The following is a 16,871-nucleotide window of genomic DNA, read 5'->3' as shown; positions in this document are numbered from 1 at the left end:
TTAAGGCTCGACGATTGAATTATCGATCGAGAACAGGGGAAACTGTCGAATGGAAACCTTCCAATACTGTCGTCTTGACTTTCGACTCCAAGTCACTGCCTTCGAATATTTCGATTTTCAACGTACTCCTTCCCGTGGAGCTTTATGTGTTTCCAACGATACAGTGCTACAAGTGCTGTAGATTTGGACACACAAAAACTGTATGTAGATCCCTCGCACGCTGCTATAAGTGCGGGTCCTCACACAATGGGGATACTTGCAATGTAGCAGCTGAAGTATACAAATGCCTCAACTGTTCAGGAATGCACTCTGCCATTAGCAAGTCATGCCCGGAACTTAGCAGGCAACAAAATATTAAACATACGATGGCGGACAAGAGCATTTCTTATATAGAAGCATCAAAAATGTTTAATAAATCCACAGTCTCTTATGCAGAAATGGCATCAAAAAATCCTACTTTTACATCCAAACCCAAAACGATTATACACCCCACTCCCTCTACATCCTTCAAAAAGACAGTGGAAAAAAAGTCAAAGTCAAGAGGCGTGCCTCCTAATCCTCAAACACATATCGACCCCTCACTTCTTTATTTCCCAAATGGACAGTCTCCATCGGGATCTAACGGAGGTGCTTTCCCCAACACAGTCCCCCCAAAACCAGACACGAACTCTACACTCATCACTACAGTCCTACACCTCATATTATCACTCTTACAAAAAAACACCAAAATACCGTCCAACGTTGCCCATCAACTAATTCAATCGTTAAATTCCCTTTTAACAAAAAATGGCTCCTCCGATGAGGATTCTTCAGTGGAACTGCCATAGCCTTAGAAATAAGAAAGAAGACCTTCTTAATTCACTCCACGAAGAATCTATATCTGTTGCGGCCGTCTCGGAGACATGGATGATACCGGGATCCAATATTGGATTTCGGGGCTACCACTGTCTCCGAGACGATCGCGAAGATGGAAAGGGCGGTTCCGCCCTTCTCATCAAAAACTCCTTACCATTCTCCCCCATCAATGTTAGGCCTGAAGGTTGCCCTTTCCAAGTGACAGCCGTTAGGGTCTGCGAATTGACCATCCTATCTATATATATATATCTCCATCCAACAAACCCTCAAAATCAATTCTTTTTTCTATTTTTCGGCAATTAGTCCCTCCTTTCCTAGTCCTCGGGGATTTTAATGCCCACCACAGTCTGTGGGGTGCTCCGACATGCGATAGATTAGGAAGAGATATTATTGATCTCTCGGATGAACTGAATATGTGCATCCTTAATGATGGTTCACCGACACGCCTCCAAATTCCAAACCAACGACCCAGTGCTGTAGACTTAACAATCTCCAGCGCTGAAATTGCACCAACGCTCCACTGGAAAATATTGAAAGACCCTCTCGGCAGTGATCACTATCCCATCATTATCGATTTCATGTCCAGTCACAAAAATTGTAATCTGAACCGCTCTCCTGGGGGCTTGCACCGACCGAGATATATCACTGCAGGCGCCAATTGGAAGGACTTCTCGAGATCAGTAGAAAATAGGGTAAAGGAAATGCCAACTCCAACAAGAGAAAGTGCGGTGGAATGTTACGAGACCTTAGCATCGCACATTATCTCTTCTGCTAACACATGCATTCCTTTAAAAACAAAAAGCAACCGAGCAAAACCTCCCCCAGCCCCATGGTGGGATAGAGAATGTACAGAGGCCATCCTGAAAAGAAAAAAACAGGCTGAAAATTACTCAAAAAACATTAGCCTCGAAAATTTCCTAATTTTCAAACAAGTGGAGGGAAAAACAAAACATCTCTTGAGAAGTAAGAAGAGACAGGGATGGAAAAAGTTTTGTTGCTCTTTATCCCGAGATACACCTCTTTCGGAGGTTTGGAGCATGATCCGCCGATTTAGATGCTCTTTCAGTCCGCCAATCAGCCGACCTGAGACATCGGTTTGGGTGGAAGAGTTCGCCAACAAACTAGCCCCGTCAACCGCGAATAATTGGAATGAAACCTCTTACACATACAATTTTAGAGAGAGAAGCTGGTTGGACCAAAAATTCAGTCTAGAAGAAATGAAGTCTGTCCTCAGCCGCCTGAGTGACTCATCCCCAGGTATAGACGGTATACTATACAGTTTCATCAAACATAACAGTGACCCTTCCCTCTCCTATATCCTATCTATTATCAATCTTTTCTTTGAATCTGGTAATATCCCCATCTCCTGGAAAACCCAATCAATTATCCCAATCCTAAAACCCAACAAAAACCCCAATTCCGGATCATCCTACCGCCCTATAGCCCTCTCCTCCACACTGTTAAAAGTAGCTGAACATATGGTGAAATATCGTCTGGATTGGTTTGTGGAGAGCTCCAAAACTCTTCCCGAATCTCAATTTGGCTTCAGGAAAAGGAAGAGCACTATTGAAAGCGTTTCTGTCCTGACTTCCGATATAAGGGTGGCATTCTCAAAAAATGAGTTTTTAATAGGAGTGTGTCTAGATATTAGTGGAGCGTATGACAACGTCATAATACACATTCTGGAAAGTAAAATGTTACGTCTAGGCATTCCGCGTAAATTAACTTCATTTGTAGCAAACCTGATTCTTTCCAGGCAAGTGGAGATTCAGGTACGTGGTCAGGAAATGATAGGAAGAGAGTTGAGCAGGGGCCTCCCTCAGGGGTCCGTCCTGAGCCCAATTCTCTTCAATATCTATACGCATGATATAAGCAATGTTATCCTTAGACCCTCAGCTTTATTGCAATACGCGGATGACTTCTTCCTTTATGTGTCTGGTCGAGACGTTAAGACTTTGGAAACTGTTTTAAATACTAGTATGAGAAACATAAGGAATTGGTTAGTGGAACACGGCCTTGAACTATCAGCGAACAAAAGTAATGCTATAGTTTTTTGTAGACAGCGAAAAATCCCAGCCTTAAAAATTCAGCACGGAGATGATGCAGTCCCAACTGTCACACAAATTAAGTTCTTAGGGGTAATAATGGACTCTCATCTTACATGGAACTCATACACAAATCACATAGTAAACAAGTGCCAAGCCGGATTGAACACGTTGAGAGCAGTCTCAAGGGTGTGGTGGGGAAGCCATCCGTTCACTCAGAGACTGTTCTACACTGCGTATATCCGCAGCCATCTCGACTATGCGTCAGTCATTCTGGAACCCTGTTCGAAAAAAAATCTTCAGAGACTTGACCGAATACAGTCACAGAGCCTGAGATTGATTGTCGGAGCGATGAAGTCCTCTCCAATTAACGCCTTGCAAGTGGAGGCCTCTGATCCCCCCCTCGGAATGAGAAGACAGTACTTGGCAGATAAATTTCTCTTAAAATGTTCAATTAAAAAAGATAATCTCCTCTTTAAAAAAATAGAAAATCTCTCCCAATATGTGAATTTCTCCTCTTTTTGGAGAAACAAAAACCCCCCATCATTAGTTAACAGTTTTAAAATCTACACTACCTTTAAAAATAATATAAACACTCAAGACCTTTTTCCCCTTTATCGCTATCCTTTCAGTGCCCATATATTTTCCCCAAGTATTTTACTCTCGTTCGGAGTTCAGAGCCACCTCCAACCCAATAGAAATTTCCACCAAATCCGGGCTTCCAAGTGGACAGGTTGGAAAATCATCTTCACTGATGGATCTCGGTCGGACTCGTCGGCCCACACGGGAGCGGCCTTTTATTGCGAATACAATAAATTTCAAAAATTGTTTAAGCTTCACCGGGAAGCATCGATATTTACTGCAGAAAATATCGCTATTAGAGAGGCTGTAAAATATGCATTAAATTCTCAAGAGAACAAGTTCCTAATTCTGTCGGATTCTCTGAGTGTCCTACAGAAATTGAAGTCTCCTCCTTTCCTATACCCCGAAGATGAATGCTGCATCGAGACTCGATTCCTCTTACTACGGGCGGCCTCATTAAATAAAAAAATTAGTATTGCCTGGATTCCGAGCCACTGCGGCATAGAGGGAAATGAGAAGGTGGATACCCTGGCAAAGGAGGCCGTCCTTAGCGGGGGCCCAGAATATGTGAATGAGCTTAGCATCGATGACCTCCTCGTTATTGTAAAGAAAAGACTTTTTCACTCATGGCAGGAACATTGGGATACCTCTGCCCAAATAAAGGGTAAAAATTTGTATAATATATGTCCTTTGGTAACGGAGAAACCCTGGTTCTCCCGGATAACTCTAAACAAGTTCGAGACAACATCCTTATGCAGAATGCGACTAAGCCACTGCTGTTGCAGTGCTCACTTGTTTAGAATACATGTCCGGGATACTGCCATGTGTGAATGCCGTCTTGAAGAGGAGGATCTAGATCACATGTTCTTTGGGTGCCCGTTGAATGACGGCTACCCGAGCTTCCTTTCAGACCTCTCCAGCATAAACGTCCCATTTCCCACCAACATCTTAACCTTACTAACCTCCCCTAACAAACTTGTTTATAAAATAATTTGTAAATATCTTAAAATTAATTGTATAAATTTGTAAAGGTGTATGATAACTTACTAAAATAACTCACTAAACAAACTAACATAACTAATAAAACTAACCCTACTAACAGGAATACTAACACTTATAAGTCAAATGTAAAAAGTGTATATAAAGAATAACTCGACACTGGCTATAACACCCAAGAAGGGTGAAAAGCCATAAAAAAAAGAAGAAGAAGACATTTAAATTGACATTACATGTCAAACAACCAATAATAAATAAGATAAAGGTTCATCTTTATTTTATTATGCTTTTCGTAAATAAAATATTTCAATTAAAATTATTTTTTTGTAACTATGTAATCTGATCCTTATTTATTTAAACTACTTCACATCATGGGAAGGTTGGAACATTTATCTTTACAATTTATTTTAACCTCAAAATACATAGTTTTGGATTCTACAGTTTTGTTAAAAATTAAGAAAAATATTATATAATTATTTCATTTTATGTTCAATTAGATTATGGAGAAAAATAGCGAAGAAGTTAAGAAGAAAACGCATTCGACAAGAGCAAGCAAAAATGAGAGAGATGGATACAAATCAAGGTATTCTGAAATAACTAATAATTGTTGTATTTATTTAATCTATCATTTTAAAATTGGAATATATTTTCATGACATCACTGATACATTTATAATTAAATTTCAAAACTTGTTTTGTAGCTAAGTTAGAAAAGGAGAGCAATGTAGAGTATCAAATTTGGAAGGCTGAGCAAGAAAATCTCGAAGCTTTTAGAAGGGCAGAAGAGGAAAGAATTCGCGATGAAGAGCACGAAAAATGGTTAAGAACAGAGTTAATAGCACAGCAACAATGGCGCCAACTTCAGACTAAAATTGCCAAAGCTCGTTTTGAGCGCGCTCAGCAAGATCTAAGAATAAAAATGGTAAATCATGGTTGTTTGAATTTATTTATTTATTATTCTAAATGCAAATAATGAATCTCAATTATACAGCAAGAAAATGTGGTTACTATAATTTAAGAATTAATCCCATTCTATTGATGTGTGTCCTAATAAATACTTTTATGGCAATTATTGTTTTATCATCTAATTCATTAAAGTGATAATGATTTTTATTTGATTAAAATACACAATCTTTTGCTCTTTAGGAATGGGAAGAAGAACAAAGGAAAATAAAAGAATCCGAGGAAAAGAAAAGGAAGGCAGAAGAAGAACAGTTGAATATCCATCGCGAATTTATGAAGAGAATTGAAGAGTTTAGTCTCGGAAAGGGAGAACTTCCCAATGAACTCTTAATCATTAGAGAAACTAATCCAGATAAAGAATTGTGTCCTTTCTTTAGCAAAACAGGAGCTTGTCGATTCAGTGACAATTGTTCTCGGAATCATCGGAAACCAGGAGTCAGTAAGGTGAACACCAGTATATCTTTCTTTTAGGTTCTTTGAATCATATTCTATTGATAGCTATATATGCATACCAATAAAAGCAAACAACACCTTTTGACCTTGATATGTATATCGCTCACTCCTTTCAACAACGTCATATATCAAAAAACTTGATTTTTCAGGAGATCGTTTTTAAAGTTTAAAAATAGAATACAATGCATTAAAAATAAATATCAAGCCACTTATTGAACTTTTTACTGTGCAACTGATCTTTTTAGGTAAAACCTGAATATGTTTTTTCCATTTGAAAAATATTTAGTATATTTAATAAAATAATTAAACAATACCCTTTCTTCAAATTCAAAAACAACACTTTCTGCCCTGTAGCGGTTGAATATTAAGTTAAAAATATGCCGCTTTCGCTGGGATATAGTACATTTCCTGGGCATTCCGAAAACATGCACAACTGAAAATTTACAATTTTTACGACGTTGAAAGGAGTTAGCGATATGAAAATATTGATATTTATTACTGTAGTCTATGAAAACATTACACATATTTGTTAAAACCATGTGTAAATTAAAAACAAATATCAATTCAACTTACAATGTTTATCGGTTCACAGTATTTTGAATTTAATTGTTTAAAAAAAATTTTTCAGATTCTTTTGGCACTCAACTTTTATTCTCATTTCTCTATGGAACATTCAACACCAAATGAATATGACAATGATATTCAATTAGAATTTGAAGATAATGATACTTACAGACATTTTAAAGACTTTTTTGATGATGTTCTACCAGAATTTCAAAGATTTGGAAAGGTCGTCCAATTTAAGGTATTGGATATCACATGAAAAATAAGCAATAAAAACAGTGATTTCAAAAAGTATAAATATATATAAGTAAACATATATGTTTTAGAAGGATACTGTATTTGGTTTTCAGGTTTGTTGTAATTATGAGCGTCACTTGCGTGGCAATACTTATATTGAGTATTCGTCTCTACCAGAAGCACTAAATGCATACAGAATGTTTCATGGTCGGTGGTATGGTGGAAAGCAAGTATCCTTACAGTTCTCTGATATACCTTCATGGAAGAGAGCTATATGTGGTAAGTATCTGAACATTATACTCTAGAAAAAAATGTGAATATTTAGAATTAAAAGTACCAACACACTTTTACTCTCAAAGCCAATTAGAATTTACACTTGAAAATAAATGTTGAAATTGAGTATAATTTCGAAAATGTGTCTTTTGTCTCTGTATTCCTTTTAACTTTTGTCATTATAATATCATTATAATCATGGATTTTTCTCAAATCTTTAATTATCTAATTGCATATGGTAACCATAATGGGGCAAAAAATGGAAAGAAGACAATCTTCTTCTTTGTGACCCAGTTTAAACATAAAATTGTCTTGAAAAAGTATTTAGTTTAATAATAGCTGTTAGTAATTTAAGTCCTCAAATTTAATTTAATACCTCTGTGAAAATGAAGATTTATTTTAATTCTGAATCATTTTATATGTTCGGACTATTATATCACGCTGACTCGTTGCCGGATCTACCATAGGTTCATTTGGCATGAACCAGGCTCTCGCTTACAAGAGGGGGGAGAATAATATGCTTGTGTTTTGAATATTGAAAGCATTAACTTTGTGGATCATATTGATATATTATTTCGAGAAATAAAAATACTTTGTGTTCTGATCCACTCACATTTTTATTAACCAACTAGTTTTGGCAACAACCTGTTGCCCTCTTCAGGGTTTAATTTATTATTTTTAATTTATTATTTAGTAATAAATTAAACCCTGAAGAGGGCAACAGGTTGTTGCCGAAACTAGTGTGAAGTGTGAGTGGATCAAAACACAAAGTATTTTTATTTCTCGAAATAATATAATATTCTTGTATTTATTTATAAATGTATATATTCTTGCCCCTTTTCGGAGTGCTAGATCCCATCAGATTCTACACAGCATTGACTCCATTTTTGACTTACAAACACATTTTTTTGCCGCTATTCACATATGTATAATGAATATGACACCACATAGGATTGTTATAGTGAATATTATTTATATAAAGGCAAGATTTGTGCAGATTCTTAGATATGGAAGTAGAATTATTTAATGGGATACAGATGACACAATTAAAGGAGTTTAGGGTGAAGAATATTACTGCCATATGAGAGCAGGAATGGAGGATGAATGTAGGTAGGAAAAAGTGATTAGCAGCGATGGCTATGGCATCCGGGGTTGCATAGCTTTTGTACTCGCTTGTGTAAGTTTGGTACATTGATATATACTGCATAATGGCCCATTTTGGTTTGTTTATTGATCCTGCATATGTTTGCAATAAATAAAATTCTAGAACTTATTTATTATTATTACTATATGCAAGTCTCATAAATTTCAAACAATTATTTTAATTTTTAGGGTTGTTTGCGGGAAAGAGGTGTCCTAAAGGCAGAGCATGCAACTTTATGCATGTTTTCAGAAATCCCAGGAATATGTTTGCCGACCTGGATAGCAAAAGTTCAATACGACCTGAATCTCATAGAAGTTACCAATGTTCATTTTCGAGATCAAGGTACTCGCTGTGTGTTTTATTATTAAAATTGTATATTTACTTAAGATTGATAATTTTGATAATATAAAGTTTGTTTAGTTTAAATCCTGCGCATTTATTTATTTTAAATCCTGCGCATTTATTTAGTTTGGACCTTACATACACAAAAGGTTTTATTTTATTAATAAAATTTGTTTCAGGAGTAAAGAGATGGAGAGAAATCACTGGAGATGGTCAGAATCTCCTCCCACTGCAAGGAAAGAGACTGAGAAATATAAACAGGGTAGGGATAGTAAACGGAACAAACCAAGAAGAGATTCTTCCCACCGGACGGAGTACAGAAGTAGTGATTGTTGGAGTACAAGACGATTGCGCTCACCTAGTCGATCCACTGACCGGTCTTTTTCTGAATATTCACGTCACAAGTCCGAGCGGAACCACAAGCACAAATCCAGAAAAAGAAAGTCCCCTATTTCTATTTCCAGAAGCTAATTATATTGCTAGTCATATTTTAGGTTGACATGAATCTCTATTTTTTAATAAGTTTTTATACATATTTCTAAATAAGCAAAAGAAAAATAAGATTAGTTTCTTTATTTTTGCTTTCAAGTTACCACTCTTCTACTCTTTTTTTTTTAAATAAACGATTTTTAACTTTATTTTGTCTTTCGATTAAATATACCTATGGCCCATATTTAGCTTTATTTGTTTATTCGTTTAATATCATAGAAACATGTCAAATATTTATAAAATATTAATAGTGTTTTTATCTATCAAAGTATCTCTTTACTTTTAATCCCTTAATTTTGTAAAACGATAATAATGAAATATCCTTACATATATAATTTCAAAATCAATCACTGATTTTTTGAGTCTACTAAATTGTATTTTGTCGTTAAAAACACATCAAAATAAAACTTGTGACAATTGTTTCGCCTTGTTATCGCATTTTCAAACTAATGTGGAAAATCATTTTTTTGATTTTATCATTTAATAAATAAATTACAAAAGGAGGTCCCGGGTTCGATTCCCAGGGGGGTTTAATAAATATAAGTGATTTTTTCACTCTAATATTTATTCAATATTACACTGGACTGGTACCTGAAGTGGAGGGCTGATCACCTTTCCTTCATGTGTAAACGATCGAGTTAATACTGCGTTTATATGAAGCAGTGCCCTATGCACCATTGGGGTGCGGTAAGGGTTTTATTCTTATTATTATTATAGCAAAAATATTAGAGAAAAATATTTTGACTTAATAAGAAGGTTGTCAACTTAAAATAATAATAATTTAGATATTTCAAATGAAGGGATATTACAATGTGGATATTATCAGTCTCAAAAAAGTGATAATTTTTTTTGTGTCAAATATAAGTAATATGGTTGTTCAATAATGGACAGAATGGTGAAAGTTACACAATGTTTAAAGTAGTCACTTATACCGGCAAATGACAGGTCGTAAGTCGTGTAAATCCCTAGACTTGGATATTGTTTTCCCAACAAAAAAATTTTACCCGGTGTGTTTTTCAATAAAAATCTAATAATAATCTACAGGAAAAGGGACAACACGAATGGAATTGAAAGACTTTCACATTCCATCTCAAAAACTTTTTTGTCTCTGTTGAGATATGAAAAAAAAATAAAGACATTTGAACATAAAAATATCTAGACAGCTTTCGAAGATATATATTACTTCGTAAATAGGCGTTTAAAATATGCCCAGGTAGACAATAATTAAATATGTTATGATGCTCTTTCTGAAAAAATGTATACATAAAAAAAACAGCTTCAAAACCTCGTATAAAAAAGCTAATAATGTATTATTTCAACATTATTCATTATTCGACCATTTAAGGCCCAATATACGTTAAAAGACAATTAAGTACCGATTTATCGAATGCTGGGCCTGTAAGGCGAGAGAACTTGATTTTCTCTAAACCCAAATAACATTATACGTAATTGTATTTTTTTCTTAAAACATTATTTTTGTATTGTAAAAAAGTTTTTCTTCGAAATAAATATATCGTTTTGAAAAGAAAAGAGTTGTTGAAAGGTAGGGAGTAAAAAAAACTAAAAAAATATTTTTTCAATATATTTTCTAAAAAAAGTCAAATTCTAATATATATTATATAAAATACATTGAGTGTGAACACACATCAAGCCCTTAGCGCAGCATTGTGATTTGACCGCACGTAATCTAGGCCTTAAAGAATTTTAAGCCTATTTCAGATAATAATAATCGTAAAAACAAACAAACGTAAAAATTCTACGGCTATTCGACATCGTAACTACCCGAATACACAATGTCACAAGTCTAGTTATAATGAGATAATACCTGCATAATAATGTGTGTAGGTATGTATTATGAAGGAGGTATTTTGTGAGTTACCTAGAACCTTCTACTCCGTCATTACCTAGTGCTATAATTTCATGTTATTATGGTATTCCCTTGAATCTCTGTTGATTCCTAAATATATTTGACCTCAGTAGTCGTGCAAACATTAATGCAGATTTTTTCACCTCACACTTCGAAATAATTGCTTTAAAAACTCGTGACGGGGTTATTTTCTTAAAAAGCGGTGTCATTGAGAATGGATTTTCATATTTTAAAAATTGAACACCTTTAGGTTGTACGTATTTATTTCGCAATTAGTGATTTTTGTGATGACACGCTAATGTGATATTTCTATATACCTAGGTACAGGTATGTATGAATGATGAAGGTATACGCAATTAATATAGTTGAAGATGGCATTGTAACGAAAAAAATTGTTCTCAGGTATTATTTATATATTTATGAATTATACTACGTTCCGATGCAAGATCGAATTGCTTATAAATGTTTTTTGTTAGTATTTTTTTTATGTTGTTTAGTCATCGATTAGTGATTAGTAGATATTAAAATATAGGAGACAATAATATGCATTTAAAATTAAATTAATGGCAAGTAATCATTTAAATTATAGACATTATCACAGATACGCAAATTTGATATCGAAATTAAAGCAAAAAAAAAACTGACAAAAAAGACCAGTTAAGGGTTTCGTTGATAGCAACAGTAGGTAATAATTTGATTCAAAATTTATAATAGAAAACAAGTATTGTAAAGTTCGGGGACAACCAGTCAACTCTCCAGTCATTGAACTCGAAATATTCTAAGATTTTATTGCAAAATGTTTTTTTTTATTTAATTTCATCCTCATTGCTTGAACCCAAATTGGATGTATTTTTGAACACAATGTTCAATCCAAAGTTAACAAAAATGAAATCCACGCTATACAGAGCTTTATAAATAAAGTGTTGACCTGCCAATACCAACTAAGCACACATCGGCTGTCCAAACTCAAAACACAGTAACGGACATTTTTTTGTAGTACGTTTTTTTTGCATTTTTGGACTGAGTAGATTCTACTTAGTCCAAAAATGCAAAAAAAACGTACAAAAAATGTCCCTTACTGTGTTTTAAGTTTGGACAGCCGACATCTATGTATTATATGTTAAACATTTCCTAAAAAATACCATCACAAAACGATACGCAAATTTGGATTGGATCTTATTCGAAAAAAGTGTCCACCAACTGACCAACTTTTTCTTCTTTTCTAGGATAACACAAAAAAAAATTATTATGTAACAAGAGACTTATTCACATAACACAAGTTTGTACAAGCACGGGTATGTCAACTAGAGTGCCCGAGATATTGTTGCTATTTTATTTTTCCCGGACCTACAATTCCACCTTCGGTTTGTTTCCCATATAGCTGTAATAACCTTTACCCTGAGCTTATATTTATTATTATTCATCTGTACCCCATCGAATATATTCCTCTCGTAGAGTCAAAACTGGAGTGCAGGACCGAGGTGCAAGAGAGTGGATTTATTACAAACATTTTAAAGATCAATGTCCAAACAATTTAAGTGCTTTTCCTTCTCCCAGTGGAGGGGGAAAATTACCCAAAGTTAACTATGAATGATAAGGACAGTCTTATATTACCATACCACAAAGTTTTTTAATGCTTTTAAAGCACAAAATAAGGACATCTTATTTCGTTACGCATTTGCCTTTCGTTTTATGAGGGGTAGGTGGGGGTAGGACGACAATTGTTTGGAGAGTGATCTTTAAAATTTTTGCAAGAAATCCATGAAAGTAACCAGTGCACTATGAGGCATCTGATGCCTGCAACATACTTAATAATCTATTTGGTATAAGTGGATATAAAATTGTTATTCGCGATGCCTAGTTGTTTATGAGCTTAGCTAGTGGTATTACTAAAATGAGATCGAATGATGAGCGTAATTTATTGTAAAAAATCTAAACTGGGTCATTTAGCGAGTGCTCTCCGTCTAGGATGCCAAGGCCGTTTGTTCTCGTATTTTATAAAAATAATTACTGAGGCCACAATATGGCAGCTAGGTACCTTTTAATATATTAGTAAAATGTTATCAAGTACTGAACCTCTCTGTGCATCCTCTGCGGTAACTGGTAACGTCTGATGTCATCTAGATCAGTCCATGGCAAACCATTTTTAAATGTTGAACGAGGATGATCTGACTATATCAAGGTATAAATAAATACCGTAAAGTGGGTCTACATTGCACCAAAATACTGCATTTTTTTAAAAAATTGTCTATTCAGATCAGGTTTTTTACTTTTTCTGAGGTTTCAACTATTGCAATGTAATAACACATATACCTGTAACATGTCTAATACGTTTTTAAATTTTTATCTATTTTGCCTGTATTTTTTTTTTACATTTATATTTTGGTGCAAAGTATCCCGGGGTAAAGTACAACTTTGCACCATGATATTTTCTCTACACTTTTCGTACTAGAATCCAAATTAATGCTAAGTAAAGGCTATCCTACAAGTTTTGTTGCACCTTATGAAGGGTTTTGGCTCACAGTTCACTAAATGCAGATTATAATATTGTATAATTATGGAAAAATAAGACACTTGATAGAATTTTTTTTTTTTAAATATTGAAAAATCTAACAAAAATGTTATTTTTTTTCAATACTGAAGGTTTAAAATTATATAAAATAAAAGGTGGATATTAAAACATATCGTACTACATAGGTAATAGGAATTAAAATTAAATTAGGTCTAAATATGGTCAAGTTCCGGGACGGTAAAGAAACCTCTTTTGGATTGCATTTTCGGTTCTTTTATGGAACCCACTACATCCTTCCAAGAATATTGAAGAAAGTCATCCTTCATCGGCCACTTCCACGATTTGAGACTCTCCTGCATGGATTTAACAGCTCTGTCTTTCTTTATTTCCAAAATATGTCCCGGAAAATTTTCTCCTTCATAATGAAATACGACATATTCTCCCACCTTCTTTTTTACTGGTCCTAATGAAATGGAAGAACAAATACGATAACTGGTTTCAGTCATCGTTTTTGTTCTTCTCCCTCTTCCTCAAAGCTTCCGTGTGAACTATAATCAGTTAATGCTAGATATGCTGGAAGTTTCGATGCGGAAGGTGGGATCATTGATGTAGTTGGTTCAGGTAGCATTTGTGTCTCGTCAACGTTCATTTCGACATTCGGATCTTGAGCAATGCTCTTACCTGGTTCTATCGGTATCGTTTTCCTGCGTTTTAAGACTGAATTCTTTGGGTTGAATCTGTTTTCTTCCAAAAACTGTTGAAAACTCTGGCGCACGTCATCGTCATACGCTTTTAATGGCAACCGATTAAGCAACTGACTAGTTTTAGCAACAGTCAAGGTTTTATGTCTTTGCAAAAATGATCTTATCCATTCAGAGCCTGGTACGTTGTTCTTTAATATTCGTACTCTTCTGCCAAATCTATCCAAATAGGCTATTAGAATGTAGCGAATGTTAAAAACACTCACTGGGAAACCGTACTCACTCATGTCTACTATGCAGTTTACGAAGGATTGCTCTTCGCCCTTGTCACATATCGGAGGTTTTCCCACAGGTTTTGTGTGCTGACCTTTGAGTTTATAGTTAATCGTCCTTCTGGGGATTTTGAAAATTTCTTCAGCCTTTCATTGACTGATTGTACCATTTCGAATGGCCTCCAAACACTGCTCCACTCTTTTCGGTGTAAAATCGCAGTATCGTCTGGCATAAGGCCGCTGTTTGTGTGTTCTTGACATTTTTGAAAAAAATATACCATCAGGAATTAAGTAAGTACACAAAACCAATAGATGTTAAGCAAACATGTCAAGTTGTATTAGCCGTTTTAAGACTTTTCATCAAATTAATTAACTATGGCCTTTTGTGGATACTTTGCACTTGGTGCAATGTTACCCCAAATGTGGTCAATACAAGTCAGTTAAAAAAATATTATTTTTACATAAACTTGACAACGTAACTAAAAAATACAGCATTTGAGAAAAGCAGGGCCTACCTACCTACGATTTAGAGACCACTCACTTGTTGTAACTAGTTTCAGTATACTGATTCCACTGGATTTTTTCGGACACAATTTTCAGACAGAAAACTTTCTTTACGTTCGGACAGGAAAAACGCATTGAAGCAATAGCGACCGACTGTTACTTCTGTAAACTAAAAAGTAGATTGAAGTGCCATCTATCAGAAACAATAGAAAGTAGAATGAAAAATGACATGTATCAGAGATGACCAGCTCTACAATTTCTTTACAGAAGGTGGTGCAAAGTATCACCCATGGTGCAAAGTATACCCACTTTACGGTACTTTACTTTATTACCAATGATTAATATTGCTCTTCTCCGACCGAGTGTCCTAGTTAGGTACCATTGGATAAACAGGACAGTCGTGGGAAACTTTAATTAAAGAGCTTGAATCATTAAAGCGGCAGTTTAAAAAAAATTGTATAGCAGACAAAAATCATTTCAGGGCGTTATGCTTTTCATATTAAATTACAATAAATATTTTTTAAATTATAAGGTAAATATAAAAATAAGTAGTTCTGCAAAAAAACATCGGATACTCGTTTTGAAGTCACATTTTAAAAGTTGTATATTAATTTATGCTTTGTTTGCAAGTAAGAGTTGTACCTACCTCTATTTAGTTGGAAAGTAGTCCGACATTCGATTAATTTGTAAAGCTTCGACTTCCTAGTAGGTATGTGACTAATGGGTAATTAACTTTTTCGGTTACTTGATTGGGATGGTATTCGCTACTTTATCTTAGTTTGTATTACTTTCCAGTTTTGATTTTTTGGTTGCAAATAGTCAAATACACGAGAAGCTAGAAATACGCAATACGCAACGAAATTTGTGAACCGAGTGGCGTGATTAGCTTTAAATGATCGAATCTAAAACCCGAATTACGTAAGGACTTCCGTTAAAGAAGTAGTCATTTGATTCGGTTTCTCAATTCGATCTCCTATATCTAATTCCTACGAGAAGACTATAACGACTAAGACGATAACGAACTATTTAAAAAATATATATTGATCCCGTGATTAATTAGATACAAATGATTTCCTGAACCACCGTTAAAATAAAAACCATTAACAACAGGACATCCTGTATGGATACTAATAAGTTAAAATAAAAGAAAGTGCCCAATTAATTTGATGGTTTGAGTACCAGAATTTAACACACTGGACACCATAATTTATTTATCGATGTAATCACTGATTAGGTACAATTTTAATTGATCATCAGGTATTATATTAGTATTTATCATTGTAATATAAAACGAGTAAGAGTATATAATAAATTATATTATATATATACACATATATATATATATATATATATATATATATATATATATATATATATATATATATATATATATATATATATATGTGTGTGTGTGTGTGTGTGTGTGTGTGTGTGTGTGTGTGTGTGTGTGTGTGTGTGTGTGTGTGTGTATCACACCCTGCAACATACCCTCATCCATTTAAAATCATTCTTCTTTTCTTTTCTTATAAGTATAAATTAGAAAGAAGTCCATAATTTCCTATGCCTTCACTGTGATTTCTTTTGCCCGAGAAACGCAAAAAAGATTTTTGTTTTTAGTAAGTTGAAATATTTAATTGCTGTTTATTTAACTTCTTTGAATCATTAAAAGATGAAACACACGTGATTCCTGTATTAAAAATTGTGAAAAATTATGGCACAATCATGATCGAAAACGCGTGATACGATTTGGTACAAGTTTTTTTCAAAACTATTTTTTTGTTAAAATTAATCACTTTTGTAGGATGTAGACCCAATAAGCACTTATTTATTTTCCGTTTCTTCTTCTTCTTCTTGTTTTTAACCGGTTTATTTATTGTTGGTCTGTTACGTTTTCAAACCATGGTGCCTTACCAGATCGCTAATCTTTCATCGCCCGTTCGTTCGACCGTGTATGTCAGTTTTTTTCCAGTCAGATGACCACATCCATTAAATTTTCAGGTGACCATAGAAAACATCATTATTATAAAGAAAACTTTTTTAAAATTGCAACCAGCGTAAGACATTTAAAAAAAG

At 34.4% G+C, this 16,871-nt stretch overlaps 1 protein-coding gene across 2 annotated transcripts; it reads left to right on the top strand.

Annotated features, from left to right (window-relative positions):
* The first annotated feature begins 4,685 nt into the window (after positions 1-4,685).
* On the top strand, positions 4,686-9,091 carry LOC148313505 (uncharacterized). 2 transcript variants are annotated; one of them, XM_088261842.1, is made up of 8 exons: positions 4,686-4,857; positions 4,976-5,061; positions 5,179-5,399; positions 5,624-5,884; positions 6,522-6,698; positions 6,808-6,973; positions 8,300-8,453; positions 8,633-9,091. In XM_088261842.1, the coding sequence occupies exons 1-8, from the start codon at positions 4,850-4,852 to the stop codon at positions 8,922-8,924; spliced, it is 1,365 nt and encodes a 454-aa protein (XP_088117968.1). In that variant the 5' UTR covers positions 4,686-4,849; the 3' UTR covers positions 8,925-9,091. The 2 variants fall into 2 exon arrangements, with proteins under 2 accessions (XP_088117968.1, XP_088117976.1); XM_088261850.1 differs by having other exon boundaries at positions 4,692-4,743.
* The last annotated feature ends 7,780 nt before the right edge of the window (positions 9,092-16,871 follow it).

Source organism: Brachycentrus maculatus, unplaced genomic scaffold (assembly GCF_059751285.1).
Source record: "Brachycentrus maculatus isolate JH-2025_06_01 unplaced genomic scaffold, ASM5975128v1 h1tg000010l, whole genome shotgun sequence".
Taxonomy (NCBI): Eukaryota; Metazoa; Arthropoda; class Insecta; order Trichoptera; family Brachycentridae; genus Brachycentrus; species Brachycentrus maculatus.
Note: the sequence above shows the minus strand (reverse complement) of the source record. Positions and strands in the feature narration are given on the sequence as shown.

Bases quoted from the DNA above. Each gene is read 5' to 3' on its own strand.
- LOC148313505 (XM_088261842.1), top strand. The intron at 5,062-5,178 runs GTATTCTGAAAT...CTTGTTTTGTAG, and splicing joins AGAGATGGATACAAATCAAG to CTAAGTTAGAAAAGGAGAGC. The intron at 5,400-5,623 runs GTAAATCATGGT...TTTGCTCTTTAG, and splicing joins AAGATCTAAGAATAAAAATG to GAATGGGAAGAAGAACAAAG.